General features: G+C 32.9%; 3 protein-coding genes across 3 annotated transcripts in view; 1 reads left to right on the forward strand and 2 right to left on the reverse strand.

Moving 5' to 3' along the window:
- Positions 1–245: 245 nt before the first annotated feature.
- On the reverse strand, positions 246–8,418 carry LOC100185790 (plexin-B2-like). The gene is made up of 11 exons (XM_018812468.2): positions 8,144–8,418; positions 7,545–7,737; positions 6,996–7,186; positions 6,436–6,631; positions 5,789–5,981; positions 4,985–5,142; positions 4,624–4,725; positions 2,429–2,599; positions 2,035–2,160; positions 1,404–1,504; positions 246–1,064 (listed from the first exon to the last, which is right to left on the reverse strand). Exons 1-11 carry the CDS (start codon positions 8,326–8,328, stop codon positions 914–916), a joined length of 1,767 nt encoding a protein of 588 aa, XP_018668013.1. The 5' UTR covers positions 8,329–8,418; the 3' UTR covers positions 246–913.
- Positions 8,419–8,518: 100 nt separating this feature from the next.
- On the forward strand, positions 8,519–12,826 carry LOC100183414 (ficolin-1-like). The gene is made up of 6 exons (XM_002124292.3): positions 8,519–9,960; positions 10,327–10,460; positions 10,898–10,994; positions 11,316–11,412; positions 11,951–12,018; positions 12,420–12,826. The coding sequence occupies exons 1-6, from the start codon at positions 9,684–9,686 to the stop codon at positions 12,659–12,661; spliced, it is 915 nt and encodes a 304-aa protein (XP_002124328.1). The 5' UTR covers positions 8,519–9,683; the 3' UTR covers positions 12,662–12,826.
- A 320-nt stretch (positions 12,827–13,146) lies between these two features.
- Positions 13,147–15,803, reverse strand: part of LOC100181064 (glutamate-rich protein 6) — a gene marked incomplete in the record, with an annotated part of 8,406 nt that continues 5,749 nt past the window's right edge. The window contains 4 exon segments of the mRNA XM_026835186.1: positions 13,147–13,697; positions 14,081–14,258; positions 14,551–14,627; positions 14,992–15,182. Of these exon segments, the coding sequence (XP_026690987.1) occupies positions 13,632–13,697; positions 14,081–14,258; positions 14,551–14,627; positions 14,992–15,182 (512 nt within the window).

Here is a 15,803-nt window from a genome sequence, read left to right on the forward strand (position 1 = left end):
GGAACATGTTTTCATATATATAGTAGGCTGGGGTAAGATAAGACATGATTTTATTCTCTTTTCTTGACACATTTGGTAGTAATCAAAGAAAAATTTACAGAGTAATAAATCGTAGCCCGAATCCTGCAAACGAGCATTGTTGTCTGTTCAAAATACAATCAGGAAAAACAAGACTTAGGTGCAAACAAATCCCATCTTACCCCAACTATAGATTAAATCAAGTTGCAAATACAAAGACATTTTTATACGGGTAGTGACTTTGATTGTCAGCTTTTTAATATGTCATGACAATTCAAAAAAACTCAATTGTTGCCAAAACAATAAAATTTTAATTCAGGACAACACAGTATGACCTAAAGGTTAATAACATGCGCAAAACAGAGTTTTCTCATAAGTGTTAAAGACAACAAGATTGTCATATGTTGTATTATATATGTATAGTAGGTTGGGGAAATTGGGACTACATAAGCTCGTAATATCTAAACATCCCAATCGTGTTTTAAACAATTAACAAGGCTATATGGGAGTCTGAGGATACGGTTATAAATCCTTGAATGATTTTCGTTTACTACCAAATTCTCATCTTCCCCCACTCTACTATATGTTAATGCAAATAACAAAATAAATATGTTACAAAAAAAATGCAAAACATGATTGAATCTTAAAATGTACAGTCCAGAGCGTTTTAACTAACTGTTCCTGGCTATTTTAAGTCAGTCACAATTATTGTACATTTTAATGGGTCTTTTTCAATGGGTGTCAGCTATATTTAAAAATAGTCAAAGATTTTACGAAAAAATTAAAACAATTTTTGAAAAAATTTGAAGATTTTTTGAAAAAATTAAAAACATGACCACTATTAGAGAAATAATTTAAATAACAAAGTTAAAAAACATGATTACAAATATTCGTATTAGCAACCCCTCACCGAAGTAACAATATCAGCGTTAAGTGTTCGTTCTCTTGGTGTTGGTTGTGTTGCATAAATACACTGCTGAGTATCAGGTCCCAACCATCTTGTATTGTCGTAGAGGGCAGTCGCACATTCTTTCTTCGTGGAGCATCTACATGGATTTATTAATAAAAAAAAATATTAAAAAAAAAAAATACAAAAAAATATATTTATTAAAAACAAAAAAATTAACAAAAAAATTAAGAAAAATGTTTGAAAAAAATATTCGTTAAAAGAGATTATAAAAAGGAAATAATAAAAAATACCATTTTGTCATTAAAAAAATGTCATATATATATAAAATTTAAAAAATGAAACTTTTAAATAAACAGCCTATTTACCTGCTTCCCAATATAAACCAAGAAAAATTATAAAAAAATAACATTTTGTTATTAAAAATAAGTCAAAATAAGAAAAATAGAACTGACTAATAAAGAACTATCATATGTACCTGCTTTCTAATATACACCATCCACAGTAAGGATCCATTGCTTGCGTACAATCACCACATGTACCGAACCTCTCGCATGCAGCGGCACGTATACGAAATATCTGGAAAATTTAAGGAAATATTTCAATTTAATGTTACGATTATGTGAAGGGTAAAAAATAGAGGATTTTCAGACGGACAACAAAACATATAACTATTGGATAAGGTTAACATTGAAAATTTGTGGTTAGCATGCATTGAGATGCAAAATTGACAAATTGCCTAATGTATGATAAAGAAAGAACTATACTACTATCGTGGCAAAGTGGTTAGCACGCCTGCCTCTAACCTAAAGGCTATAGGTTCAAGGCTCGTCGCAGCTACCATTGTGGGTGTATGTGTCCTTGGGCCACACACTTTTTGGCCATTGCTTTAACCCAGTGGTCACTACAGTCTAAATTATCCGCCATACATAAATAACAATCACCCACAAACGTGCATACGTGGTAACTTGTAAGCTGACACAAGGTATATGAAACAGAACACCTGTGTTTTAACTTATAAACGACTGTCTTTTTCCAGCACGCAAGGATGAAGCAAGTTACATCCATTCAATCATGCACCAAAAGAATAAAACAATCACAAAACTTACTGAATGTTTTGCAGTGACATACAGATGTGGAACTTTCAATGTAGGGTCAGTGTCCCAAATAAAATCAGGTAATATTTCTTGACCAACATTAATGGTGGAATATTTTGTTGATGTGTTAATGTTGACCTAAAAATGATCATTTTATAAAAAAAATAAGAAGAAATATGATAAAATAATATGAAACACAAGTATTTTAAAGTAGGTTTAAACAAGATATCACATATTAATAATTCAGATGAAATTTTAATAAAAAATTATTTTGCATGTGATGTTCAAAACATGTGAAATTTAACTGAAAATTGTATGTTATGTCTAAAATTGTATGTATGGGGGGCAGGCCTGCCTACCCTGCCACCCCAGGTTTGGCGCCTAAGTTTACATTATAAAGTTATACCTGTAGTATTGCCCCTTGTTTTGTACCAATGAAAGCCACTTTTGTGTTGTTGTGATTTATATTAGTTGTTACAGCTGTGAACTCCACATTATGTTCTTTGTAAACTAGGGTTGCATTGGATGTGACCAAACGCACCATGTTTGATGGCAGATAATAGGCACCACATAATACCTATGTAACAAATGGAATGTTTGTTATTTTGAATGTATATATAGTAGGGTGGGGGAAGATGGGACACCTTTAGCACATAATATCCAGAAATCCTGACAGTGTTTTAAACAATTAACAACGGTCTATGGGAGTCGTGAGGACATGGTTTCTTATTTCTTTGAATGTACTTTGTTTACTACTAAATGGGACGAGGAAATAGAGTTAAAAAGTGTCCCATCTTCCCCCATCGTACTGTATATAGGGTTTGGGGGGTAAAACCGAACACGTTTCATATAGTAGGGTGGAGTAAGATTAGACATGTTTACACAAGGTTGGGGCAAGATGAGAAATGTTTTCAAGTAGTAGGTTGGAGTAAGATGGGATCTGCTTCATATATTGGGGCGAGGTAAGATAGGACCTGGTTATATAGCAGGCCTGGAAAAGATGAGAAATGTTTTCTACTAGTAGGGTGGGGTAAGAAGAGAAATGTTCCATTCCATTTGCTCGTCCCATATGTAGTAAACAAATATTATTTACAAAATTATGTAACCATAACCCCGGGACTATAACTAAAGGTTGTTATTATCAAAAACACCAAATATATCACTACTTTGCTATTTTATAATTTTACAAAAATGCTAATTTTTTATAATTTTGCAAAATGACAATACTTTTTATTTATCTAAACAATTGTTTCATTGTGGGTGGAAAATTGTTAAATAGTTTAAAATAAAACCCCTAAAATGATCCATTTTTAGATTATTTTTAATAGGGGTCCGTCTTACCCCACGGTTGTTTGCCATTGTTATCATGGGTTTTGTCAAGGGTGACTGCACTACCAAGGGTGAAGATACAATTACTAGGCAAGGACAATACAATAAAATACAATGACTTTGTTCGTATTACAAATACCTTGCAAGAAATGCAGGTAATCTTATAAACTTATGTGCACAAGTTTTTAGTTATTGGACAAAAGCAATTTAAATTGATTTCTTTTTAAAAATACACATACAAAGATTTTTTAATTTTTACTTTTTTTTTCACGGAAATATTTTTTTTAGTTCGTGAAACTGTTTAAGAATTTTTTGGAAGAACATTATTCTTAAATTTTAATTAAATTTACTTTTCAAAGAAAACAACCCCCAAATATTAATTATGCTTTAAGTGTTGAACAATCGGGTCACATGCCCACCTATATGTCTATACACAAAAGAGAACAATAGACAATCATAAATAATTTAAATTAAAATTGCAACTGACAAATAATTCTTTATCCTATTATAGAACTGAAGGTGGTAATTTGTAAAAGCCAACCCTATAAATGATGTATATTGTTAAAGATAAAAAGAATGACTGACTAATGAGCACACTTGTACACATCGCTCCAACCCAGTGGTCACTAATGGGTTGTCCAAATTATCAGCCATACCCAGTGGCGCAGCCAGGGGTTTTACGGTGTCGCGACCCCCCCCCCCCCCTTTTAAACCAAAAATAAATTATTATAATTTAAAAAAAAATTAAAAACAAAAATATTTTTGAAAATTTTTTAATTAACCCCGACCTTGTTTTTTTTATGGCTGTGCCACTGGCCACACCCATACTTAAACAAAGAATAATCACCGACAAAGTAACATACATTGTAATTGTAACTGTTCTCAGTTATAACTTATAACGATTGTCTTTTTCCAGCCACAAGATGTAAAAAGTTAAATGTCTAGAATCAGTTCAACCAAAAAAAAACTGACCAAAATAAAAAACTATCAAAAATTTTGGTATTAACAGAGTAGGAATTTGACCAGTATAATTTATCAATATCAAACTCTTTTGGATCTTCAATTTCATTTCAAACATTTTAGTTTAAAAACCTAAAACTATCTTCAGTTAAAATGTCTGCAATTAGATAGAAAAAATAAATAACGGCTAAAAATGCCAAATATCACAGATATTTTTGGCAGAGTAGAAATTTGCGTAAGAATCTATAGGTAGCCATATAAAACACTCGAAATCTTGGGCACAGTAAGAAATATGAAATCATAGCAACCAACCTGGCGTTTGGGTACCACGTAACTAGGACAGTAATCCAAATCCACTCGTTTTGGACGAACTATTAAGTCAGTGAGACTAGCCCCAGGTTTAAATAAATATATCTGAAAAAAATAAAATTTTAACTTAAAAGATGGGAAATAACTTAAAAAAACATTTATTTATTATTAATATATATATATATATTTATTCCAGTTATTTTAAATTGAAAACAATATTTACAGAATTTCAATAATTTAAAAACAAAATTTATTTTTTTAAACTAGAAAACAAATTTAATATATATATTTCCTATTTTATCCTGGTTAACAATATTAATACTTCTAAATTTAATAACATTTTTATATTATTTTAATAACTTACGCCGCCATCATCTTTTTGACATTCATTTGGACGTGGCAGTTCAAGCAGATTCACAATTTCCTTTGTTCCGTTATAGCCTTTGTATTTATAACATATCTCAACTGTATCATAGAAAATTTCATCCAGATGTGACTTGGTGAAGTAGCATAGGGCAGAACCTGTCAAAAAATTGTGTAAAATATATATATATATATATGTAATTTTTTATATAGTACTGTGGGGTAAGATGGGATACAGTTAGCACCGAAATCTCATATTTCTGATTGTGTTTTAAACATTTAACAACACTCTTATAAAGTCGATTTGCAGAAGAGATTGACCATGTCATTTAGGAAAAATATATAAATTTCTCTTACGTTTTGTTATACAATTTGGAATTTGCTAGTCTTGATTTTTGTTTGTCACATATTTCTTGTAAGGATACGGTTATATAATTATGTAAATATTCAAATAGGACAAGAAAGGGAATAAAAACAATAAATGTCCCATCAGACCACACCCTACTATAAACAATTAAAGGTTTATAGTAGGGTGTTTTGTTTGCTTAAAATGCAGCGACGATTTACATCTGTATAATTTCCCTTTTTTGTGTGATTTGTATTTTGGGCATTATTACTCTGATAAAAGTTAAATAGGACGTCAAAACTATTTTTAAAAATAAAAACCTTCCTAAAAAGTAATAAACATTCTTCTTAAAAACTAATCGCAAAAAATCTTCTTTTCTAAAAAGTCTTTAAAAATAAATTTCCAGCAAAGCTCAATGAAAAAACACAGAAACAACTTAATAAATATTGTTTAGTTCACCTTGTTTTGTAGCGAACAGTAAATAAAGTATTCCGTCTGTATCGTCTTGATTTGGTTCATAACGTGCCCCGAGAATTGCTTGATGTCCCTCCCCACACGAAACAGGTAACTCAACGTATGAGAAATACATGATGTCACTCTTGCACACCCTCGCAATACGTGACGCTTTAGACCATATCCCGTTCTTTTGAATCTAGAAAAATGTGATTTTAATTTATCTTTTGACACAAAAAAAATTACCACACAAACTTTGGGCAGTTAAAATTTGAACATAGAACATTTCAACACAAAAAAATTAACACTAAAAAAGAATGCATTTTTGTGTAAGACTTCATTAAACAATGAGCATAATTATGTATTTAATGGTAAATAGTTATTCTTAAAAATAAAGAATCCAAAATCTACAATATTTGTTCTAAATAGGCCTACTAAATAAGATAACCTAATATTTCATATTTCACTAAAAAAGCTCATGCAAAAAAAACTAAAAACTTAAACATGTAAACAGTTGTTTTAATAATACAGAAAATCTGCAATATTTTTGTTAAAAAAAAGAAATATATTTATATATATAAATATATATATATATACATATATATATAAATATATTTCTTATTTTTGCAAAAAATACTTAAATATCAAATCACCTGAACAGTTGAAACAAAATACACGAAACCATTTTCATCACCAGTAGCAAAAGCATATTTATATTCATGCTGATAATTATCGGGAAATTTAACATGGGAACCCTCCACCCCTTGCTCAATTGCGTAACGAAATAATTTGTTTTCACAATCAGATAATTGGAGACTCCGAGTGGAAATGGGATTTTCAATAGAACGCCTGAAATAAAATATTTAATTTTCTGCTAATCTTGCTACCAAATAAAATATGTATATTGTAGGGTGGGGGAAGATGGGACACCTGTTTATTCTATTTTTCCCGTCCTATTTGGAAGTAAACAAAGAACATTCCAAAAATTATTAAACTATACCCACAAGACATATGTGTAAAAAATAATAGGTTACTAAAGGAAATCAACAATTAGTATTCTGCTGCTGTGATTTTTAAACTGCTGTTTTGGTATAAAATTATCACAACTCTAAAATAGCGTTGTTAATTGTTCAAAACAAGATCAGGAAATATGGGATTCAGGTGCTAACAATATCCCATCTTACCCCGCAGGACTATTGTCATTAAATCTTACCTTTGGTGGTTTGGAATAGTGGTTGCCACATATAGCACATTATTGTTAACAGTTGGGCCTTGAGTTATCACACCTACGGTGCTGCCTTTTTCATTGTTACATACAACTGAGACATAATCATTCTGACTTTGCATGTCCATTTCCCACAACACATTAGAAATGTTTGTTAAACTTCGTGTGTGGCAAACTCCCTGTAAAAATACGAACAGATTAGTTGCAGTAAATAAGCACTCTGTTACATTAGTTTCTGTGACAATTAGGCAAAAGGGGTACTGAGTTTAAGGCTCGATGCTGCCACCATTTTTAGCTCGTTTTTCTTTGGGATTAATCAGTAAAGACAAGCCATTACTCTAACCCAGTAGTCACACACGACTCTCAACACACACAAAACTGAAAACATGAGCTAATTTTAGTTTTTTAACCTAAACCATAATATAAAAATTGCTTGTACATGATTTTCAACACACAGAACTCAACAAATATTTTCAAATTTTAAACAATAATACAAATTAACGTATCTCGACCGTGAACTTTTAGGCTATAGCTCACCTGGTAAATACTCCCGCAAACTATCAATCTGCTTCCTGAAGTATCAATTAAAAGTAGTTTGTTTGTGTTATTTGTTATCTGTGAATCGCCACATGTTTGTAGCTGGTATGGCAAACAGTTAATGCTGTCATTTTTTGGGCCAGTTGTTACATTCGCCAGTACTGTATTCAGACTCATGTCCAGTTGGTACAATCTGTTGAAACAGTTGAATGAATAAATGAATGTAAGTAACTTGATTTACTCTTGCGCGGCTTGAAAATGACAGACGTTATAACACAAGTGTTGATACACTTCGTGCCCGATTATGAGTTACCGTGTATGTAAATTTGTGTGTAATTTAATTTCTTTATAACTGATATTTTGGACAACCCATTAGTGACCACTAGGTTGGGAAAATTGACGTTAAGTGTCTTGCACTAGGATACATACAACCACAAGGGCTGCAGCAGTAGCAGCAACCAGCCTTGAAACCATAGCCTATGGGTTACAGGCATGTGCGCTAACCACTGAGCTACAGCGCCGGAAAATACATATATATAGCTGAGGTTGAAAACTGCATTTTAAACCAACACTAAATTACATAAACTTAACAAAATCACCTGTTTCGTGCAGCTACATACACATAACCCATGGATTGGTTAATGACAAGATGGTTCATCACAATTCCTTGTGGCTGGAAACTATTAACAACAAAAAGCGGTAAATCTGAAGATATGTGCCCATACGATCCAATGTATAACCACATCATTGTAAAAAAATGAAGAATTTTGACCATTTTTATCATCTTTTGTTTGTATATTTTACATTAGTGCTTTAATTTTTCAATTATATTTTCTTAAAAGGCATACAATGGTAAATTGCTGCAATGGTAAATTTTTAATGTTAGGACTTTTGTTTTTCTATAAATGCAACGAAACTTTCTAAATAAAACAAACACATATTCTTATATCCTTGATCATAAAACACTATTAGTGATAAAACAATAACAGTTTTGGTGCTAGTGAAGAATCCTCCCCCACCTTATTTGCTAACCACTATTTAACCCCCTTACCACCAACCTCTAACACTTTCCACCAGCCTATTCTGCTATGTACCGGAAGATTCTTCACTAATGCCTGTTTTTTTGTTATATCATGAACTGAAACAGGAAAAAGCAATATATAGGCTATTCAAAAAATAAAATGTAAATTAATAGTTAAAAACTTGTAAACGGCAGTTAAAATTCTGCAACTATTCTTTTCAGTATACTGGACCTTTTAATAAGCATTTTAATTTAGTTTTATTTAAATTTACTTAATCTTTCGTAGTGTCGTTTACCAATTACAAATGACAGAATAATATAAACATAACGTTGCGGTTACAGCAAAAACGCAACGCGGCAGTTGCAATGAATGAATTACGTATTGTAGTAAAACCAACATGCAGAAACATATACTGCTATTAAGCCTATTCATTCATTTATATATCTGAGTATATCTTTGCTTGTTTGTTCAACAAATACATTACAAACGAAGTAACGCTGTTTTACTTATTACGTCATAATTATTCGCGCATTCTAGATTCGAGTCGAACTTTGTTGCCTTCGTTGTATAAACAATGGGTGTCGCCATAAGTAATGGGCACGTCGGGGAATACTGCCCTCTTTCCAAATTTGCACTCTTGTAAAGCTTCTACTTGAATTTGTGGGTTCTGCGCTAAGCAATATACAGACTTATTCATTTTAAAATCAAACATAACTATTGATTTAATCGCTTCAAAACTACACTGTGTCAAAATGACAGAAACAATAACCAAAACACGAAACAAGAAAGTAAAAAAAACAATATTGTGACATGTACGATTTGATCCAGGGTGCTATTACATATGCGCTGACGCTACTAGGTATATGCACAGAAGGTAGTATTTAATATTGGAAGAAAACGTTGGGAACAGCAAAAAAAGGAAAGAGAAACATCACAACAAAGTTTCGGTTTCAATACAAACAAGAAGAATCGTGCATTTTACATTGTCGTAAAGAGGATGTAATTGACAATAACTCATAAATCAGAACCACGAATCGTTATTTCCTTTGAAGTAAGCAAACTGCTCACATTTCAATAAAATGTACGAGGTATAGTCTGCGAACAAGTCTGCACAGCAATGAGTGTTTTTAAAGCTCTTATTTTCGCTCTCTTTCTCGTGTCGTCTCACTGCCAGCATGGTCCTCGTCAAGTAGTGTTATCTTGCGGAAATGATGCAACAGAACAAAAAGGAGAGCCGGGGTCTCCTGGAAAGCGGGGGCCACTGGGTGAACGAGGGTTACAAGGACCAGTGGGTCCAAAAGGGGAGACAGGGCAATGTGACCCTAATTGTAGATCTGAGTACAATGAACTTAATGGAAGAGTTCAAAGAATGGAAAGATTAATGGAAGTTCACTGTAAGTTGGTTGCCATATGTGTGAATGAATAAATAGATGTAGCCTAACTTGCTTTATCCTCTCGGGGCGGGGAAACGACAGTTGTTATAACACGGATGTAACTGTATCATGCATGTCGGCCCAGGTTATAAGTTACCACGTAGGTAACTTTATAAGTGATTTGTTTTTTTTCGGTATGGGTGATAATTTAGATAGCCCATTAGTGTAAAGAAGCATATAGGCACCCAATGGCAGCAGTGACGAGCCTTCAACGCGTGACCTTGTGGTAAGACTGGGCTGGCGGGCTAACTATTGTGCCACGTCTCCAGTTGTGTTAAAAATGTATTGCTTGAGTGTCGTTTTATTTCTGAACTCGTTTTATTTCAGCTTTACCTAAAAGCTGTAGAGAGGCATTTCTTTCTGGACAAAATAGAAGTGGCTTGTACAATATATACAACCCGAGGAACAGACAATACCTTGAGGTTTACTGCGATCAAACAACAGATGACGGTGGTTGGTTGGTAAGTTTGGTATACTTCCTGTATTACATTAGCCTACAGCCCTACACTAAGAGTCTCTTGACTAAAGGTACAACGTTTAGTGCTTGATACTGCTAATTTCGGGCGTGTGTGACGTTGGTCACTGAACAGTTTTTTCCAACCCAGTGGTCACTTAATCAAACAATGAGATTAACTCACAAACTTATACTATATAAGTCGAACCATGGCCTACTAAAGATATCTTTAGTAGGCCATGGTGGAACTAACGAGTGTATGGAATATAACACCCGCGTTTTATGATCGTCGTTTGCTAAACCGCGCGAGGATAAATAATGGTAATTCTCAAGGAGAAAGGCAGGCACTAACAACTATGCCATGGCTCTGGACAACGAAAACTGTACACTTCGAAAAGTAGTAAACCATGCGAGAATAAATAATCCTCATATTTTGTTTTGCAGGTTTTCCAGCGAAGAACTGACGGGTCTGAGAATTTTTATCGAACATGGGAGGATTATAAAGAAAAATTTGGAAATCTGACCAACGAATTTTGGCTCGGTATATATATATTTCATACTATAGGAACCTAAAATCGCACACAAAATTGTTTTACTATAAAATTTCCTTTGCTATAGTATCAGCTATATGGCAATTGTAGGTTGGAATAAGATTGGATATGTTTTTGTATTGTAATTTCTTGTCCAATTTAGCAGTAAACGAAGAATATTTACAGATTTATATTACCGTAAGCTTTGCAATTATAAAATAGCGTTGTTAGTTGTTCAAAACACGGTCAGAAAATGTGGAATTTCGGTGCTAACAATATGTCCCATCTTACCCCACAGTACTATGCACGAGAAGTTTTGTTTTATTCATTAGGAATGGAACATCTGCATGCCTTGCTGGCAATTGGAAGTTACGAGCTGAGAATAGAATTAAAAGATTGTGCGAATGTTCGAAAGTACGCTAAATACAGGTGACAAAAATGCGGTTGTTTTCACCTTTATAGCCGTTTAGCGTGTTCAAATATATAGGTACACTGAATAGCTATATCGTATGTTGTTTAAATAACTGTAATTTTTTCGTTTATTAAATCTTACAACTGCGCGCTTCGTATAGTAGGATGGGGGAATATGGGACACCTTATCATTCTATCATTCTGTTATCTCGTCACATTCGAAAGTAAACAAAGAAAATTCAAATAAATAAAAAATTGTATTCTCAAGACTCCTATAGAACATTGGTAATTGTTTAAAACACGATCACGATATTTGGATATCATGTGCCAAAAGTGTCCCATCTTACCCCACAGTACTATATCACAACTGAACATTCGTCTGTCTTTGCCCTGCCACACGATGATAAATAAGTTACATACGTGGTAACTCTTAAGCGGACACGAGGTGTGTAAAATGGAACACCCGCGTTATACTGACTGTCGTTGCCCTGCGACGCGTTCAAAATTAAGTTACATCAATTAATTCGGATAAAATAGAGTTTAAATTGTTTTACAGTGTGTTTTCCATCGGGTCAGAGCAACAAATGTATAAGTTAACAGTTTCTGGATATTCGGGTAATGCAGGTAAGTCCATGAAAAAAAATTATATAGTAATAGGGTGGGAGAGAAGATGGAACATTCAACGAATTATAAAGCCGTATCCTCACGACTCCCATATAAGACCGTCGTTAATTGTTTAAAATCAGGATATTTAAGTATAGTAGGGTGGGGGAAGATGGGACACATTTTCATTCTGTTTTCTAGTCACATTTAGTAGTAAGCAAAGAAAATTCAAAGAATTATCAAACCGTATCCCCCCGACTCCCATAGACCGTTGTTATTTGTTTAAAACACGATCAGGATATTTGGATATTATGTGCAAAAGGTGTCCCGTCTTCCCCTACCCTACTATATTATGTGCTAAGGTGTCTCATCTGCCTCCACCCTACTATACTTCTATAAATCTATTAACCTTATATTTACAGGCGATTCAATGGCGTACCACAACAACCGGCCCTTTAGTACTAAAGATAACGATAACAGCGCTACAGGCAGGTGTGCAATGACAGCGCATGGTGCATGGTGGTATCAGCGATGTTACGACTCCAATTTAAATGGTGCTTACCTGAATTGCCAAACCACAACCGATAGAGCAGCGAGCTGGAACACATTTCACGGAACAAAGTATTCCCAGGAATTTATTGAGATGAAATTCAGGCCCATCTAGTTAATCTTGGGATTAGGCCGTTGTTGTGTATACATGTAGATCATAATATAGTCATTTGCAAATCACAGCTGTTTTTAAAGTTCTTTAACTATATCACAAAGCTAATATTTGTTCTGAAAAAGAAACCATTTAAGTAAAATTTAACAAAATAAAGTCATTCATTCATTTACCCACGTTAATGTAACGACGCACCGCCGCGCTAGAATGAATAAGTGATATTTAATTTATTATCAGAAAGTGAAACATATAGTACTGTGGAGTAAGATGGGATAGCTTTAGCTTTAGATCCAATATTTTTTAATCGTGTTTGAAATAAGTAACAACGTCATTTAGAGTCGTGGAAATACGGCTATAATTTCATAATATTCTTTGTTTACTACCAAATGGAAGAAAATGGTATAAAAACCTGTTCCTTTTTACCCCACCCTACTATAACACGACTTATTACCTCTTGCAATCATAATGTCGGAAATAGTTATGTTAGATTACAAAATAATTCGATATAATGGGAAACGAACACTGACGCACAATTATAACGCTATGAATAACACGCAATATATCGGCAGGTAATTTCACAAGTAGCCTAATTGAAAACAACATATATATGTATATAATGTATATAAGCAAATATAGTAGGTTGGTGAAGATAGGACACCCTTTCATTCTAATTTCCCAACCCATTTGGGAGTAAACAAAAATGTAAGACTTATAAAACCGTATTCTCACAACTCTTATATACTGTTGTTGGCTGTTTAAAACAGGATCAGGATATTTGGACATTATGTACTAAAGGTGTCCCATCCAGCACCACAGTACTACATAGTATTAACACTATAGAACACAGTGGCCATGTCTCATGTTTGCAATACAAATTAGCAATAAGGATGGTCAAAGCAATTAGATTGTAGCATGGTAAATCGAGAAAATAGGAAAACGACAGTTTCAAAATAAACTTTTAAAAACAAAAAAATCAGTTTACAATAACGGCAGGTATAACTGAGTTGTCTCTTATGGAAGATTCCAGGTTCTTGGCCTGCTGTAATAAAAATATCATTATCAATAATAATAATCTAAATAAATATTCACTCACAAATTTATATGTGGTAACTTGTAAGCGGGGACGAGGTGTATGAACAAAGACAACAAGTGTTATAAAAAATGTCCTGGCCCGCGAGGGTAAATAAGTTTCATTCATATTTTTTCTCTACAATTATAGTAGGAAAGATCAAAAAAACAATTCAAACTAATAGACAGAATATACAAATGACAGCAGTGATTTATATGATAAATCAGTTGCAAAAAAGTTAATGCAAAAATAATTAATATTAAAAAAGATTTAAGCCAAAATTTGAATACCATAGCTAGAAATTTTAAAAATCAAAAAATATTTTTCTCTAAAAATAGGTATAGTGTTTTTACCTTTATTTGTCTTTTGCTTTTAGTTTGTTTAACCTTGGTGTCTTTATTTGTATTAGGTTGAACCGATATCCTTATGTCACTTCCCATTTTGTTCGTCAAGTAGTTTGGTAATCTCAGTTTTTCCACACGTGGAGATTTAGAAAACTTCATAATGTTATTCATGCGTTCCATGATGGACCTAACAATTGGATGAATGTAACTTGCTTTTTTCTCTTGTGGCGGGAAAATGACAGTCTTTTAACACAGGTGTTCTGTTTCATACACCTTGTGCCTGCTTACGAGTTACTATGTACGTAGTTTTGTAAATGATTGCTTTTCTATATTGCTGACAGTTTAGACAACCTATTACTGTTTAAGCAATTACCATTAGGTGTCTTGCCCAAGGACATATACGTCCACTATATTAGCAGCGACGAACCTTGAATCTGTAACCTCTGGATTAATAGGCAAGCACACTGAAATACACTTACTGTATAAAGGTGGTTTTCTCATGAAGTGAGATTATGTCTGCATCTAATGGGTCCAATCTTGCCAATGAATTCTTAAGCTGTAACAAATATATATATATATAAACTTAAGAATCTGTAAAATTTTCTTTTTTGTGTAATGATTTTTATTATTTTTTTCTTTGGTATATCAATAAGCGCGTTTTAACACTGTTGTTTTACCATTACGACTCGCCTTTTCACTTTTAGAAACTTCTCCATTTATGCATCTAATTAAAAAGACAAAAAAATGCATTCATTCAAATGCTAAAAAAAGGTTTTAAATTAAAACAGAACACTGTGTTATAACAACTGTCATGTTCCGGCCACGCGAGGATAAACTAAATACCATTAATTTAGTCATTCACATACAAACCCTTCAAATAAAAAAAAACACGAAAAGACAAAAAATATTAAAAAACAAACCCTTAATCGACACCCCACATTAAATCTAACGCTTCTTTTTGCGTCAGAAAATGTAACGTGGATATTTTCTTGGGACACAATTCGTATTCCAACTTGTCTGTTCAAACCGCATACGATTGGTTGAAATGGAGGGGCGTGTACGTGCGTCTGCGTATTTTTCCATTTCCATTTCTTGATTCTTTCACCATTGGAACTACATAACATAAAAAAAAAAAAAAAAAATTAGTTTTATTTTTTTTAGTTGAATGAATGAATGAAATTTATTTCATCTCTTCGTCAACGATAACGAGGAACGGGAGAGTTTACAAAAGCGAAAAGACTGGTAGCATTGGTAAAACAACATTTGTTAAAACATGCTTATTGATAAGAAAGAAAGAAATAATGCTGTAGTAGATAAAATGCGTGACCGTTACACCCTACAGACGATACAATAATTTCCTATATATCTCTTCAAATACAGTAACTAAGATAAGGTTAATTAATAAAATAAGAGAAGGGAACTAGCAGCAAAACGACAGTCGTTAAAACACGCTGTGTTTAAAAACTACTTGAATAAAATGGTAGCTGCTAAACCCACAATTCAGTGTAAATTAACTCATATTAAGTTGTATTTAATTAGAACAAAATGAGTAATTAAAAAAAGTGTGTGTAAAAAATAAGTTTTTGGCCAATTAATACTTTAACCAGCATTGTAACAGTTGTGTATTATTTTTCACACTCACGGGTGTTCTGTTTTACACACCTGGTGCCCCATTACAAGCTACCACGTTTGTAAATTTGTGTAAATTTAATATAAAAACTTAATAAATAAA

This window comes from Ciona intestinalis, chromosome 7 (assembly GCF_000224145.3).
Source record: "Ciona intestinalis chromosome 7, KH, whole genome shotgun sequence".
Lineage (NCBI taxonomy): Eukaryota > Metazoa > Chordata > Ascidiacea > Phlebobranchia > Cionidae > Ciona > Ciona intestinalis.

What these genes read in the sequence shown, in the direction of transcription:
- LOC100185790 (XM_018812468.2), bottom strand. Translation starts at nt 8,328, where the DNA reads ATGATAAAAATGGTCAAAATTCTTCATTTTTTTACAATGATGTGGTTA. An exon ending in ACGTGGTACCCAAACGCCAG is followed by an intron (nt 2,600 to 4,623) that starts GTTGGTTGCTAT and finishes TTTGTTACATAG; the next exon opens with GTATTATGTGGTGCCTATTA. An exon ending in ATGTCACTGCAAAACATTCA is followed by an intron (nt 1,505 to 2,034) that starts GTAAGTTTTGTG and finishes TAAATTTTCCAG; the next exon opens with ATATTTCGTATACGTGCCGC.
- LOC100183414 (XM_002124292.3), top strand. Translation starts at nt 9,684, where the DNA reads ATGAGTGTTTTTAAAGCTCTTATTTTCGCTCTCTTTCTCGTGTCGTCT. An exon ending in GACCAACGAATTTTGGCTCG is followed by an intron (nt 10,995 to 11,315) that starts GTATATATATAT and finishes TTTATTCATTAG; the next exon opens with GAATGGAACATCTGCATGCC. An exon ending in CGAAAGTACGCTAAATACAG is followed by an intron (nt 11,413 to 11,950) that starts GTGACAAAAATG and finishes ATTGTTTTACAG; the next exon opens with TGTGTTTTCCATCGGGTCAG.